Genomic DNA, 14,988 nt, shown 5'->3' with positions numbered 1-14,988 from the left:
TGTATTTACTTAAATATATCCGAAATATTAACCGGAAGGATAACTCCGTTATGCATGGCCACGTTATATCCACACACAAGATTGAATGTCAAGGCAGTCTCACAGCGATGGGTCGAAGCTGACCAAACGGATGTAACCATTTTGACGTAATTCTGTTTTTTTTTTTTTTTTTTTTTTTTTTTTTTTTTTTCACTGGGGAATGAAGCACATTGCATAAAGCTTTTCTCGTAAATCCTGTTTGAAATTATAAATTTCCAAGAAAGATCGAATATGATCACAAATGGTGTGGCATTGGGTAGAAGAGTTCTGCAGGAAGTGACGCTTCTTTCATACTGCTTTTACGGGTGTTCAGAACTGTGCGCCGGAACATAATCACATTTATGTACAACTTAGTGAATTGAAATGACGAAGAATCATTTGGAAACCTTTAAAAAAACGTATTTATCATAATGTTATACCCATAAACACACACACATATGGCATACACACACATATATATGTATATATAGTGTGTGTATACACACACACACACACACACACATATATATATATATATATATGTATATATATCTACGAGTATATCAATTAATCTATCTATCTATCTATCTATCTTATCTATTTATCTATTTATATATATAAATAAATATATGTGTGTATATAGTGTATATATATATATATATATGCGTGTATATATATATATATGCGTGTATATATATATATATATGCGTGTATATATATATATATATATATGCGTGTGTGTGTATATGCTGTATAATTTATATACAGTGCATATATATAATGTGTGTATGTATGAATACGTATATATACTGTATATGTGTGTGTGGGTGTATGTGTTTATTCTGAAAGCTAACATTAAAAGCATTATAGAAGTTGAAATTTCAAATTGAATTAGATAATTATAAGGGAAGTAGTTTGATCCCAATACGCAGTCGTGTTAGCATTGAAACCTCTGCTTAAGTATTTACACTGTTTGAGATAAATAATATGATACACTACGTAGAGTACTTTGTTTACTATTTATATATTTATCTATTTATCATTCTATTTACTAAGGAAGCATGTTTATGACGTCAAACTTCGGTTACACCAACCGCTGTGTAGCGGATATAGACGCATCCGGTTTGCGGGACTCATTTAGCTGTTTGTCGCTCGGTTTGTCTCGTTTTGTTGGTGTACCTTTTGGCATGTTGGGAGAATTATTGTTTAAGTGACTGACGATTGTGTCCCGAATGGAATACCCAATGTCAGGATTGGTAGTTGGTGGTGAGCTTGTGTGTGTGCGCGTCTGTATATGGTTTGATCTCTCTCACTTAAAAAAAAAAAAAAAAAAAAAAAATGAAGCACTTGATGAATATATGCGTAATTGAAATAGGCAGAATGTTCGTTAGATATGGTAAATGACATAAGTCATGTATTGTAGATTAAATTATTCTCATAAGTTTATTTTTATTCGCAGGAATATAATTTACAGAAAAAACTAATTAAACTTACGGTGTTGGTTTTTTTTTTTTTTTGTTATGTTTAGCAAGTTTGTGCATTTCAGCCAAGCCTTACCCAATAGTGAGTGCCACAACAGTGACATTACTAAATATAGTGATAAAGACACAAAATACTGTTTTACTCTCAACTCGGAAAGGTATTCTGTGGCTGGAAAAGTGACCAGGAAAATTTTTAGCTGACCCAGGTCAAAGTATTTTGCTATTTTGAATTCATGATAAAGTATTTAGTATTGTTTGTGGTTTAAGAAGCAAAATATATAAACTAAATTGTTTTTAAGAGTGGCACCATGTGGTATCTTCTATGGTGCAAAGTGCTTTGACATTTTGCTGTTCGCCTCCCTCGGCAAAAACAATGACGGGCGGCGAGAGATCTATGGAATGTGTGGGCGTGAATGGTGATCGAGCCAGCCCTTCCACACGTAGTGACTATTCCCCTCCGTTATCCTGCCCCAGCCCCATCCAGCAGCCAGCTCACCAAATGGGTCTCATACGGGAGGCTAGTCAAAAGTCCCTCATTCTCTCTGATGGACCAAATAACAAGATCGATACTCATGGAAAATCTCCTCTTCACCATCATCACCATCACCATCACATGCACCATCATGATGACTGCCCTCACGGAGACTCCTGCGTCGAAGGCCTTACTCGGCAACTTCAGGATACATCTTTAGAACTCCTCCTAGAGGAGGAGAATGAAGATTGTCCCGAAGCTACCGATTCGGCCTTTGAGGAGGAGTCTGACTACTGGATGAGCCCTGGGCTTACTCGACAGAACTCCTGTCTCGAGTCGGTGCCCGAACATTGCAGTTTGAGTCGCAGGGCATCACTCCTTGATGACGATTTCAAGGAGCCCTTGATCAGGAGGGATTCAAAAGGACCATTCTCTCGACGGGGTTCTATGCTTGATGACTTTGACTGTCGAGAGCCCCGTGAACTTGGAAGACGAGATTCACTTCTGGAAGCTGTACTGGCAGCTAAGAAAGGTGGCTGGAGAGGCTTGGTGAGAACGGACAGCATGGAAAGTGGTGCATCCATGGCTTCTAGTCTAGCTTCTGTGAGTAGTGCAGGTAGTGATGGTTCCATGTGCCCCTGCGATGATTGTTTTCTGGGCCTCACTGATCTGCTGTTGGCGTCTCATTCAGTTTCATCTAGACCCAAAAAGGTTAGTGCTCTCATTTATTTGGTGCTTTTTGGAGATGGTTATCAAAGGATACAGATCAATTATGTTGGGTACTAAGAGTTGAAAAGTAAAGCAAAACTTAAAATAAGATTTGAAATTTGTTGGTGGAAGATTATTATTGATTATTAGTATCAGAAAGAAACTGAAATTAGTCATATGATAGAAATCAATGAAACATTGAAATATTGACTGTAGACATCAAATCAGATATAGACTTCACATAGTTACAAATTAAGTAAAAACTTGTGTGTTATTGTCAGATTCTGTTAGAATTGCGGAAGTTAGTTTTAAAAGCATTAGGATATTGTATGAATCAAAAACTAGCAAGACTCAGGTTTAGATCAGTTCACTGTAAGAATTTTGATAGCTTAGACAGCTATCAGAATTCTTACAGTTAAGACTATGGAGATTTAAGCTAGTACTGATTGCTGAGGGTTACCTGTATAACACTATAAGACTAGTAAGGGTGGCCTCGAGTCAAGGAGAGTTCGCCTAAAATAGGTACTAGTAATGGGGATTAATTAATTTATGTTAGCAGATATGGATAACCAAAACTAGATTTTTAAAAAAAATTTATTATTATTATTATTATTATTATTATTATCATCATTCAATTGAATATAACTAGAAAGACTCTAGAAGGCTTTCTAAACAAGTTCTCATTCAGAGTTATACCTATAAAACCTAGAAAATAAAGAAATGTGAAAAAAAAATAAAACGATAATGATGGAAGGAAATGTAAAAAAAAATAAAACGATAATGATGGAAGGAAATGCAAGAAAATTTATAATAAAGAGTAGTGTTTGAAAGTTAGAGAAAGATATTAAAGCAGGATGAAGGGGCATGCAGACTGAGGACACAAAATTTGTTAGATTTGAACGAGAAACATAGACATAGGAAATGTTGCCATGCTTTGTATGTCATTTAACTTTGCTTTTTTTTAGTATATAAAGATGTATTTATGGAAATTACACACATCTAGTATTTTATTAGAGTACCAAGCGAAGCCATACAGGATGAATGGAGGGTAGAGACCATTTTCTCCTAGTTGCGATAACCCTACTATAGTTTAAAGGGCATTTCTATATGTGATGACTCGCATCTTTGATATGAATTGACCTTCTCTTCGAGGATCCATAGCTTCCCTTCAAGGTAGTACTGTATGGCCTACTTTATAAGGCTAGGTAGAATTTAGTTGATTGAGCCTAACATCAAAATATTAAGTTCCTGCCAAGTTCCAGTGATCTGATTAGATCATTGTTGTTGTGTTTTCATATGGTAAGTTTCAAGTTTATTCGCATTTTTTCTTTTTTTGGTTTGGTGGTGTGTTATATAGCGTAGTACAAAATATTTGAAGTGACTCGAGTCTGTAAATCAGTTTTTCTTGTTGATATAGGGTTATATATATGCTATAAGAAAATTTCATTGTTACTTGATACAGTAAGCATGTAAATCTCTGACTCTTTAATGATAATGCAAAACATTTGATATATATATATATATATATATCTATATATATATATATATATATATGTATGTGTGTGTGTATATGTATATATATATATATATATATAAAGATATATATATATGTGTGTGTATATATATATATATATATATACTGTATATATATATATACTGTATATAATATATATATATATATATATATATATAAAGATATATACATACAGCATATGAAATTGTATGTATTGTACACATGTGTGTATAAATAACGTTATGTAATCCACTTGCTGATGTATAATGGCAAATATATTGGAGAATTTTTTTTTTAATGCACTTTGGTTTGATTTTATGGTACTTTTTGTGTTATTTTTCATTCTGGTAGCTTTAATAACTTCAATATATCAAGGAACAAGCACCAGATAAGTACAAGAATGTTTTATAATCGTTTGGATAATATTTTGCAATGTGACTCAGTTTTCATGGTAGGCAATGGTGCTAAGAACTTGGTTTTAAAACCGGCTTGTGAAATTGCTTTTTTTTTTTTTTTTTTTTTTTTTTTTTTTTTTAGAAATGTCTTCATAACGCGATGACTGAGTCTACTCTGAACTATTGCATAAACCAGCCTCCACATACTGTATAATGGTTTATTGTTTCCGTTCGTTTCGTTTTATGCATATCCTGCCTCATTATACCCACCACACTCGCACTTAGGTTTAAACACGCATACTTTGGTATATGATACTACATCATGGAATATTTAAGCATGTGATATTAGACTGCTTCCTCTAACAAGATGCGATTCCAGCAAAAAAAAAAAAAAAAAAAAAAAAAAAAAAAAAAAAAAAAAAAAAAAAAAAAAAAAAACCGTCTTTGTTTTATTTAGCCCTCTCCTTTCCAATACTAGAACTTTTAAATTATACGCAATTAGCAGTCATCCAATTTTTCCACATGACTTTACCGCCTGAAAATACAGTGATCCATCCTTCACAACGTGTTAACCTTTTTGCTAATTTTGTGTGTATCTACATTTCTCACCCTATCAGTTCGTCTCATACCACATATCATAACTAACATTGTATATCAACAGTTTCAACCGTTTTTCTTTCAGTTGTATTCAATATTGTTATTATTACTAGCTAAGCTACAATCCTAGTTGGAAAAGCAGATACTATAAGCCCAAGGGTTCCAACGGGGAAAAAATAGCTCGATCAGGAAAGGAAATAAGGAAATAGGTAAACTACTAGAGAAGCAATGAACAATTAAAATAAAGTAATTAAAAAACATTAACATTAAAATTAATCATTCATATATATGAACTATAAAAACTTGGAAAAAATCAAGAACAGAAAAAAGATAGAATAGTGTACGTGAGGGTAGGCCTACTCTCAAGCTAGAAAACTCTACCCCGAGACAGTGGAAGACCAAGACTAGAGAACGATGGTTTGATTTTGTAGTGCTCTCCTAGAAGAACCGCTTGCTATAGCTAAAGAATCTCTTCTACCCTTACCAAGAGGAAAGTAGCCACTGAATAATTACAGTACAGTGGTTAAATCCTCGAGCGAAAAGGAATTATTAGGTAGTCTCTGTATCGTCAGGTGTATGAGGTCAGAGGAGAATGTGGAAAGAATAAGCCAGACTATTCGGTGTATGTGTAAGCAAAGGGAAAATGGACTGTACCTGAGAGAGGGATCCAATACAATACCGTCTGGCCAGTCAAAGGACCCAATAAATGTTAAAGTTTTCTTTCAGGTGAAAATGTCTTGCAAACCCTGAGCAACCACTCTTATCACTACCATACTGGAGCACCTCACTTTGAATATCAACTTCTGTTGGCTTCTCTTTCTTTAGCTTATTGATTACCTTCCTATATCTCAACAGTCACTTCTATCAGTATTCTCAGGCATACACGCTTTCACTCTTGCATCATTTAGCTCTTCAAGTCTTTTTTCACCTTTTCTATGGTTTTGTTATTTGCCATCTTTTTCTAACTTTTTAATTACCAGCTCCTGCTTTTCTCTCACATAAGGCAGCTGCACTTCAAATAGTTTCCTTTTTTCTTTCACAAAACTTTTATCGCTTAATCCTACCAATTAATATTCCTATTCCTTCGTCTTCCCCTTTTATACACATACACACTCACTGCTGACCTAAATTTTACTTTTCTTCAGAAGCCACATATTTCCCACACGGATCCATTTTTCTGATATACTCTTCGGACTTTCTTCGTTTATAACTTACTTCTTCATTTATATATAAATACACATTTTCACACACTATTTCAGCAAATTGTAGTTACCAGGAGAGAAATTGTGATTGTCATAGGCCTCAAGAGATTAGGTTTATCTGTCTTTTAGGGGCATTTCCTCCCACCAGGATTGTCCACAACCCTTAACCAAATCATTTATACTTCCTATAGTACTGTAGTATTGCCCTGGTTGAGCACATACTACCATTAGCCTGAAGAATGAAAGACACTGCCGCCGTAGAACACTACATATTAAGGTGCTTTTCGTAATCGGAAGTGGTTTCAGAAAGGAAATATTGCTCATTATCACATTTGTACCAACCGTGTGTCACACAATTGTACATAATTCCTTTTGTATATATTATGCTTGTATCTTCGCTCTTCCCTCGCACTAAAACGAACATGAAAATTCATGTGTGCTGTTTTGCTCTGTGACATTGTCTGTCTCTCGAACATGTTATGTACTGTTGCCTTGAGGTTTTGTATATAAAGGAGAGTATTCCTTAATAAACAACTCAGTCGTTTCCAACCTGCCTTTGAGTTCACACCCTTACTCGGCGCCGTCACACATTGACACTTTTAGCTGCTGAAACGGGAATTAAATTTACAGTTTTGCCACTTCATACACCTAAACTGAAAGCGCATATGCACTGTATTGAAGCCTCATACACAAATACACTTTTGAAATGCAGTAGTTGCCAATCTTCCAATTATTTCAACTGTCATTCATGTTTTGTTGTTCCAGCTAGAGTAGGCTGACACGAGGTTTTATATTTTGCAATCCAATCCTTAAGGTCCTGAAAAAACATCCGTGGTTTACATTTGAAGTCACCTTTTGCACTATTTTTGTAGCCATCAGAAGGAAGTGTTTGGTGTGTGATTCATTCACATCGAAGTTAGGGTTGGCATTCACAGGAATTCTTGTTCCTTGTTCGTCTCACATTTTTATATTACTTTCGATACGCTGATTCACCAACACCTGTACTTCCTGCACCATACGTGGACGTCATTATTACCTATGATTATAGCATAAAATAAAACCGATAATTGTGGAACATAATGTGTTCGCTTTAACACGTGTAAGGGTTCACTGCTCCCTCGTTGTCCATCTTAATATACATCCCTACTGCTATGCTCATTGAACCTTTCACACCGAGGTACCTCTCTCATAAACACAGTCTTACACACATCACGTTCATTCTCACTGCTATCATCACTGTCTACTCCCTTGTTACCTTCTTCCTCATTTGAATATAATGAATCCACTTCCACACTTAAATTCCTATCCTGAACCATTCCCTTCTTACCCTTTTTCTTACTTACCACTTTCACCCATTCACGATCATCCTTGCTATCATCCTGACACTTTTTCTTCTCTTTCTTTACATCACTTTTACCTTTCTTATTCTTCCTATTACATTTTTGTTCATCCTTACTATTCCTAATTCCCTTATCTTCAATCTCACTATCACTATTACTATTACTATTACTATCACTATCACTAGATCCTCGTCAAGATTTTTTTTTTCCAGCCGGAATTGGTTGAGAATGAACGCGTCGTATCCTCGAATAAAACAAGCTTTCTCTAATATGAATATAGTAAATAAGTGTATAAGTGCATATACACAGTGGAAAAAAATCACTGCCACATTCCCCTATAACTCATCAATCGCGGATGTACCTTGAACTCTCATTCATGTACTTTGTCAATCGCATTGATTTTGCATCTTATTTCACACTATGTGAATATTAAGGTCCTTCCATCTCGGTATCCTTTCACCCAGTCTAGCTAGAGCAGATTTCATTCTCCCTTTTTCTTACATTAATATACCATGCTCTGTTCTGTCGTCATCGTAAAATAAACCTAAAACTGATTAATTTTTCATGTGTTAAACTTTTTCATCACTCGCCAAATTATCATCATCTGAATCATTCTTATTCATTTATATGAACCATTAATGTTCATCTCGACAATAGTACAGCTTTTTGTTTTTTTTTCCTTTTGAATTTAACATCCACACTTCACCAACATGTAATGTTGGCTCAACATTCCTTTCAAATATTCCAACTTTAGCTCTAATCTAAACCCTATAGCTCCTTGCTCCACTTACTCTTTGCAACACATCTCTGATCTTACTTTGTTTTTCTTTTACTGTCAAGTGCCCAAATACCCATATAAATCAACCTGCTCACTTTCACTTTCAACTAATGTAGGGACTTTAAAAAATCCCCTTTGTCTGGTGCTTCTCTTCATGATAGTTAATCTGAGAAAATCCTTTCTCCAGTTCAGTCGTAGCACATATTCTTATTATATTACCATCTTACCTCTCGCGTTGCTGCGTCCATATGAATATTAAATAGACATAGAGGCATGCCACCCAAGTCGTAATCCAACTTTCGCAATAGGACTGGCTGTATAATCTAGCATACATGGATGTCATTATTGTTTTGAATTTCTCCCAACCTATGTATATATATATATATATTATATATATATATATATTATATATATATATATATATATATATATTCCCTATTGGAGCCCTCGGGCTTTTAGCATCCTGCTTTTCCAACTAGGGTTGTAGCTTAGCAGTTGATAATGATAATAACAATTTATATATATATACACACACACACTCATATATATATATATATATATATATACATATATATAAATGTGTGTTTAAGTATGTGTTTATATACTGTATGTTTATATAGTTTTTTTTTTATTTATTTATCTCTATTCACTCATTTGTAGCTAATCCTATGTGGAGTAGTCGTATTTGGTTTATGTGAATGGAGTGATTCACTTATAGAAGGAAAAGAATTGGAAAATCCTTTACATCCTCTCCAGTATCAGCATTCATTGCGAACTATTTACGAGAATGATATACCCCATGTTCTTTATTATTCCTAATGGGCATGCATTATAATGGACAATTTCTAAGTGTTTGATTTTACTATGATGGTTATTATAAAATCAGTTATGTACATTCATGAATAAACAAAGGGTAGAAACAGTATAGTTAAAGTTGCGTATGGGACTAAGACATTACATCAATGCATATATTTTTTTTATTAATTGACTTAGATTAGGAAAAATTCAGCAATGGTTAAGTATGATGAATCGGTCAAGTGTTAAAAAATAGCTATATTTTAGTTTTGACATTTTTTTCTGTTTTTATTCAATCTTCGCTTTTAATTTTGGGGCTTCTGTTAGATTTAATTCTAGTAAGCTGACAATATTTTGATGCTGTTATTAATTCAGTATTTATTCAAACATTTCATTAATCTTTATATGAGACATTTATCAATAAGTTTTCTGTTACGACGTCCATTTCTTCGAAACAAGCTCCTCAGGTTAGCTGCCCTCTTTGCCTCACGTACCTTGCGCTTTACTTCCACCTTTTTCTCTCTATATTTTTCATACTTCTCTATACTATTACTCTGCAGCCATTCTTCAAAAGCCCTCTTTTTCTCTTCCACTTTCACCTTCACTCCTTCATCCATTTGTTCAAAAACTTTATTTTCCATACCACTATGTTCACTTTATTATAAATAAACTTTACATTCAAGTAACATGCTCCATTTTTTCCACATTGAATCCTATTTTAGTAATTCATTGTTCTCAAAGGCATTGAATCCTATTTAGTAGTTCATTGTTCACATCCTTTGTAGATTAAATTATCCGTAGCCCCTCCATTGTTAAATATCCTTCCTTTTCAGGAAGCGTCTACTGAATAATTTTACCCAAAAACCGTTAAATCAGTTGGAACTTTTGACCGGGGAAACGTCTGTCTATATCCGAACATAACTTGACAACAAAACGTTTACCCGATTGAGCGGTTTAAAGAATTGATATAAAAATTTTAACCGGGTGTCGCCGGTCGCTTGCTTTTGACATTACCCATAGTCATAAAACAAAAAAATTCTGGGTAACGTACCTACAACTATAACGTTAAATAATAAAATAGCATACACGCCAACCTTTGATCACAGCACTGGCAGCATTTTTGCTTGTTCCCCGGTCGCGCTTGCCAGCGCTGTGATAGTCTTAGTTGTTATTCTTCTCTGCAGCTGCTTTTAATACTATGGCCTATACGTGAAATGATATGTAGGAAACCTGTACCCGAAATGTGAACTAGAATTATCAACACTTCAAGAATGATATTTGCAATGAATTATTTTAGGAAAAAAGCTTCTTCTCAAATAAAAAAAAACTTTTGTTTAGTATTTTAGATTTATATTCTTTGTCTTAAGCATGTTTAGTAGTGTGTAAGAGTTTATTCCAGTTTTCTTAATATGCTAAATGCACCTGACTTTCTTTAAGGAAAAACACTCACTCCAACGTTGCATTAAGTGTTTTATTATTGAACGCTAGGATATTAAAATACTAAGTAATAATAAGATAAACAAATGTGAGACAATTTTTTAAATAAAATTGGTATGCCCTTGGGTTTTTTCTGTCTCCATTTTTTCCTCTAAATTTTAGATATTACGAATTCCAAGACTTTTAACACACACGGCCGCATTTTCTCTGTATCAGTGCAATGAGTTGCAATTGTACTCAAAAGAATTCGGTAATGAGAAAAAAAAATGTCATTTAACAGGTTTTTTAATGTCTCATTTGATTCTTGATTAATATTAGTTAGAGAATGCTAGGATTTCCGTCTGTTTTATCATCCATAAAGATCTAATCACATTAAACCCAGTTGCTCTGTGCATCGCAATAAAAATAAGAAAAAAAATAAACTTTTACGTACATCCGTCTTACATTGTCTTCAAATTATGTATCAAAGTGTCTGGTGATTTACGGCTTTACGCATTTTGTTTAGTATATGCTATGCTATGAAAGAAAACTAATATTTACAAAGCCTTCAAAGAAAATGGTAATATACACGGGGGACGTAAATATTTTTATCTGCTGTCCGTCTGCACTACAGCACAGTTTCGCTTATTTGAACTTCAATAAGGATTTTTTTTTTTAGCATTTTCTTTAATCCTGTATTGTTTTGCTATTAAATCTGATGCCAATAATATTTAGTGAGTAATCAATTGTACATTTTTTTGGCATATATTATACATGGGTTTCATCAAAATTTAAGTTTAGAATTTCTGATTTCGTATTCTTCCCCTGTTTGTGTTGCCTTACTCCCTTCGTATTTTTATTACATTATTCTAACGTATATATTATCGTTGAAATATAAGTGTTCAGGCATTTTCCTTTTTGAAACGGCGAGGACTAAAATTATATTATTATTATTATTATTATTATTATTATTATTATTATTATTATTATTATTATTATTATTATTATTATTATTATTATTATTATTATTATATTTAACATTTCTTGAAAACACTATTTACTCCAAATAAAATGATTAGATTATAACACAGCAAATATAACTAAAACTGAAATTATAGCTGATTTTATCCTGTACGCCCTTATGATCTGTAGTTTTTTATGTCGTACACACTTCAACCTCTTTCAAACTAAGACTTTAAGTTTAAACGTCTTTTCATACAGATTTTGATGGGGCTTATGTAGCTTTTTTTGCTAACGAGGAAAATAGGTCAGACATGACTTTCTCATGAGGAATAATTTACCTCTTTTTTTTTCTTTTTATTATTATTATTATTATTATTATTATTATTATTATTATTATTATTATTATTATTATTATTATTATTATTATTATTATTATTATTATTATTATTATTATTATTAAGGTAAATGGTAACTCTTGATGATTATGCTACATTTCTCTGATATTTCAAGCAAGCTGTTAAAATCCATGCCATAGGCTTAGATATTATAATTCCAATTGAATATACTCCCTATAATTTTAGACTATATTTGAATTTCCTTTTGATAATTCCCAGCTTCCGTTATAACAAAACGCTCAATTCTAAGTCTTATTTATTTATATATATTTCAGGAGTTATAATTTTTCTGGTTGTCAATATAAAACGTTAAGTTGTCAATGTTTGTGCCACAATTATGTATCCATTCTTTTTTCTGTACTAAATATATTTCTTTGGGCTATTTCAGGTACGTGAAGCCACCGGGGACTTTACAGTATTAAGATTTGGATTGACATAGAAAAGGGTGAGTTTTGCAAAAGTTTATTGATTCATTTTAGTAATATATAATTATATATATATAATATATATAATATATAATATATATATATATATATATATAAATATATATCAATATATATATATATATATATATATCAATATATATATATATATATATATACACGTTCTACATACATATGTTTTATATATATATATATATATATATATAATGATTCTTCATAAGTTTGCATATTATATATAAAAATGGTTGTATTTTCGAGAGAGTTTCAGTCTCCATGACACCTTTTAGAGGTAAGTGTACTATACATATTTTAACATGCAAGCCCCTGGTGCGACATGACTTTGGATTTTACAACAGGTAACATTTTCTCATTACTCTTCCTATTATCAGGATTATCCTTTTGCTAATAATTTTTCCTCTTTAAGGATTTTGGCTAAAATTTGGTGTTCGTTGTATATGCAAATTAAGAGAAAATCGAAGTCAGTACAAGAAGGTTGGATTTCAAGTTCTCGGCTTCGATTTTATTTTCATTTTTCAATGAAGCTGCTTATTTTGGAGGATTATTCGAAAGAGAGTCAAGTAGGAAATTACAATTTCTTGATATATATATATATATATATATTAATATATATATATATATATATATACATATATATATATATATATATACATATATATATATATATATGTGTATATATATATATATATATATATGTATGTATACAGTATATATATATATATATATATAATGAAGAGACTATATCTAAGTGGCGTCCAAAACTCGATGACAGCAATTCTTCCCGGACAAATTGAGCTCCAGATATTTTACACGATAACAGGGAAATTGCTTTTAGGCTTCTACATTTATCATTTGTCTGGAACACGTGTTTCGAATCACGTTTTTACGTGACTTGTCATCAGGGCTACATTGGTTGAGCGATAGAATTACGCTTTATTATAAAGGCTATGGTGGTAAAAATTTCAAGATAGGAAATATTTGGATACTAATCTATAGTGACACCGTAGAGATCCCAGCTAGTTCATTTCCTGTATTTTATTATTTTGTATTATTAATCTTTTATGTAATTTGTTTTTAATGTTTGTTGTTGTACAAATAGAGGAATTTTCTGCTATGAAATTTCTACGCGAAAGTGCCAGTCTTAAGTTTATTTCCTATATTTTATTATTTTGTATTATTAATCTTTTATGTAATTTGTTTTTAATGTTTGTTGTTGTACAAATAGAGGAATTTTCTGCTATGAAATTTCTACGCAAAAGTGCCAGTCTTAAGGCATGTGATCTGATTCAGTCGTAAATATCATTGTTAAATATTATGGGTTGAATACTTATACGTTCCATAGTATTTTTGTTGTAACTGAGGCTATAAACCTGCAAGTTTTTTTAACGAATTGTTAAATTGTTAAATTTTCTTTAATTGAAAAATTGAAATTAAATAATTTAGTTTATTCACTTCCATCATCTTTTGATCATTTATATTATTTTGTCAAACAAGTTCCTCAATTTCTCTCGTCAAAATACAATAGACTTAGCAAGTCTTTTTTATTCATAAAATATGGGGTCGAAGTAAAATAAATTAATTCATAAAAGTTGGCTCTAAACCTGCAAGTATTTTTAACGAATTGTTAAATTGTTAAATTTTCTTTAATTGAAAAATCAAAATTAAATAATTTAGTTTATTCACTTCCATCATCTTTTGATCATTTATATTATTTTGTCAAACAAGTTCCTCAATTTCTGTCGTCAAAATACAATAGACTTAGCAAGTCTTTTTTATTCATAAAATATGGGGTCGAAGTAAAATTAATTCATTCACAAAAGTTGACCTGTATAACTGCCATTGTGGGTCATATCTTCCATTCATTATTCTTCTTCATCCCAAAGTTTCTCCAACTACTCGACTGTCTGGTGACATTGCTTTGATAAATCTTGAGCAATTTCACGCCACTACAGAGTCAAAAATAATCTATTCCTTATATAATCAGTAATTAAATATGCACATATATAATGAATATCAAGGTCTATAATATATATATATATATATATATATGTATATATATATATATATATATATATGTATATATATATATACCTTGATGAATATGTGTACTTGATTGACTGTGCGTGTAAATCTAGGAGGATTAATACTAATATTTTTCCTCCAAGGTGTAAATACTGTAAGTTGTAATGAATTGTAAATATTACTACGCATAGGAGTACTGTAGTCATTGCACCAGCTTCTAATACACTGCTGTAGGGTAAGGGAGCAGAATCGAGATAATTATTATCAAGTGGTCCTGGGTTGGAGAAACAGAGCTTCTTTGTCTGTAAGGCTGACCTTGCTGGTTTCTCCTACGTGTCGATGATCCTTATGAACTTCCATTAGAGCTAGGTGGCCTTGGGTGCTTATCATCTGACGTCACAGAATCATAATCACTTGTGCCTATCCTGCGCT

General features: G+C 32.2%; 1 protein-coding gene across 1 annotated transcript in view; it reads left to right on the top strand.

The window, feature by feature from the left end:
* The first annotated feature begins 1,477 nt into the window (after positions 1-1,477).
* IP3K2 (Inositol 1,4,5-triphosphate kinase 2) overlaps positions 1,478-14,988 on the top strand; it is a 159,007-nt gene continuing 145,496 nt past the window's right edge. Inside the window, 1 exon segment of the mRNA XM_068364458.1 lies at positions 1,478-2,682. Within this exon segment, the coding sequence (XP_068220559.1) occupies positions 1,822-2,682 (861 nt within the window). The 5' untranslated portion in view covers positions 1,478-1,821.

The sequence above is a fragment of the Palaemon carinicauda genome, chromosome 41, assembly GCF_036898095.1.
Source record: "Palaemon carinicauda isolate YSFRI2023 chromosome 41, ASM3689809v2, whole genome shotgun sequence".
Lineage (NCBI taxonomy): Eukaryota > Metazoa > Arthropoda > Malacostraca > Decapoda > Palaemonidae > Palaemon > Palaemon carinicauda.
This window is presented reverse-complemented; position numbering and strand designations above follow the sequence as displayed.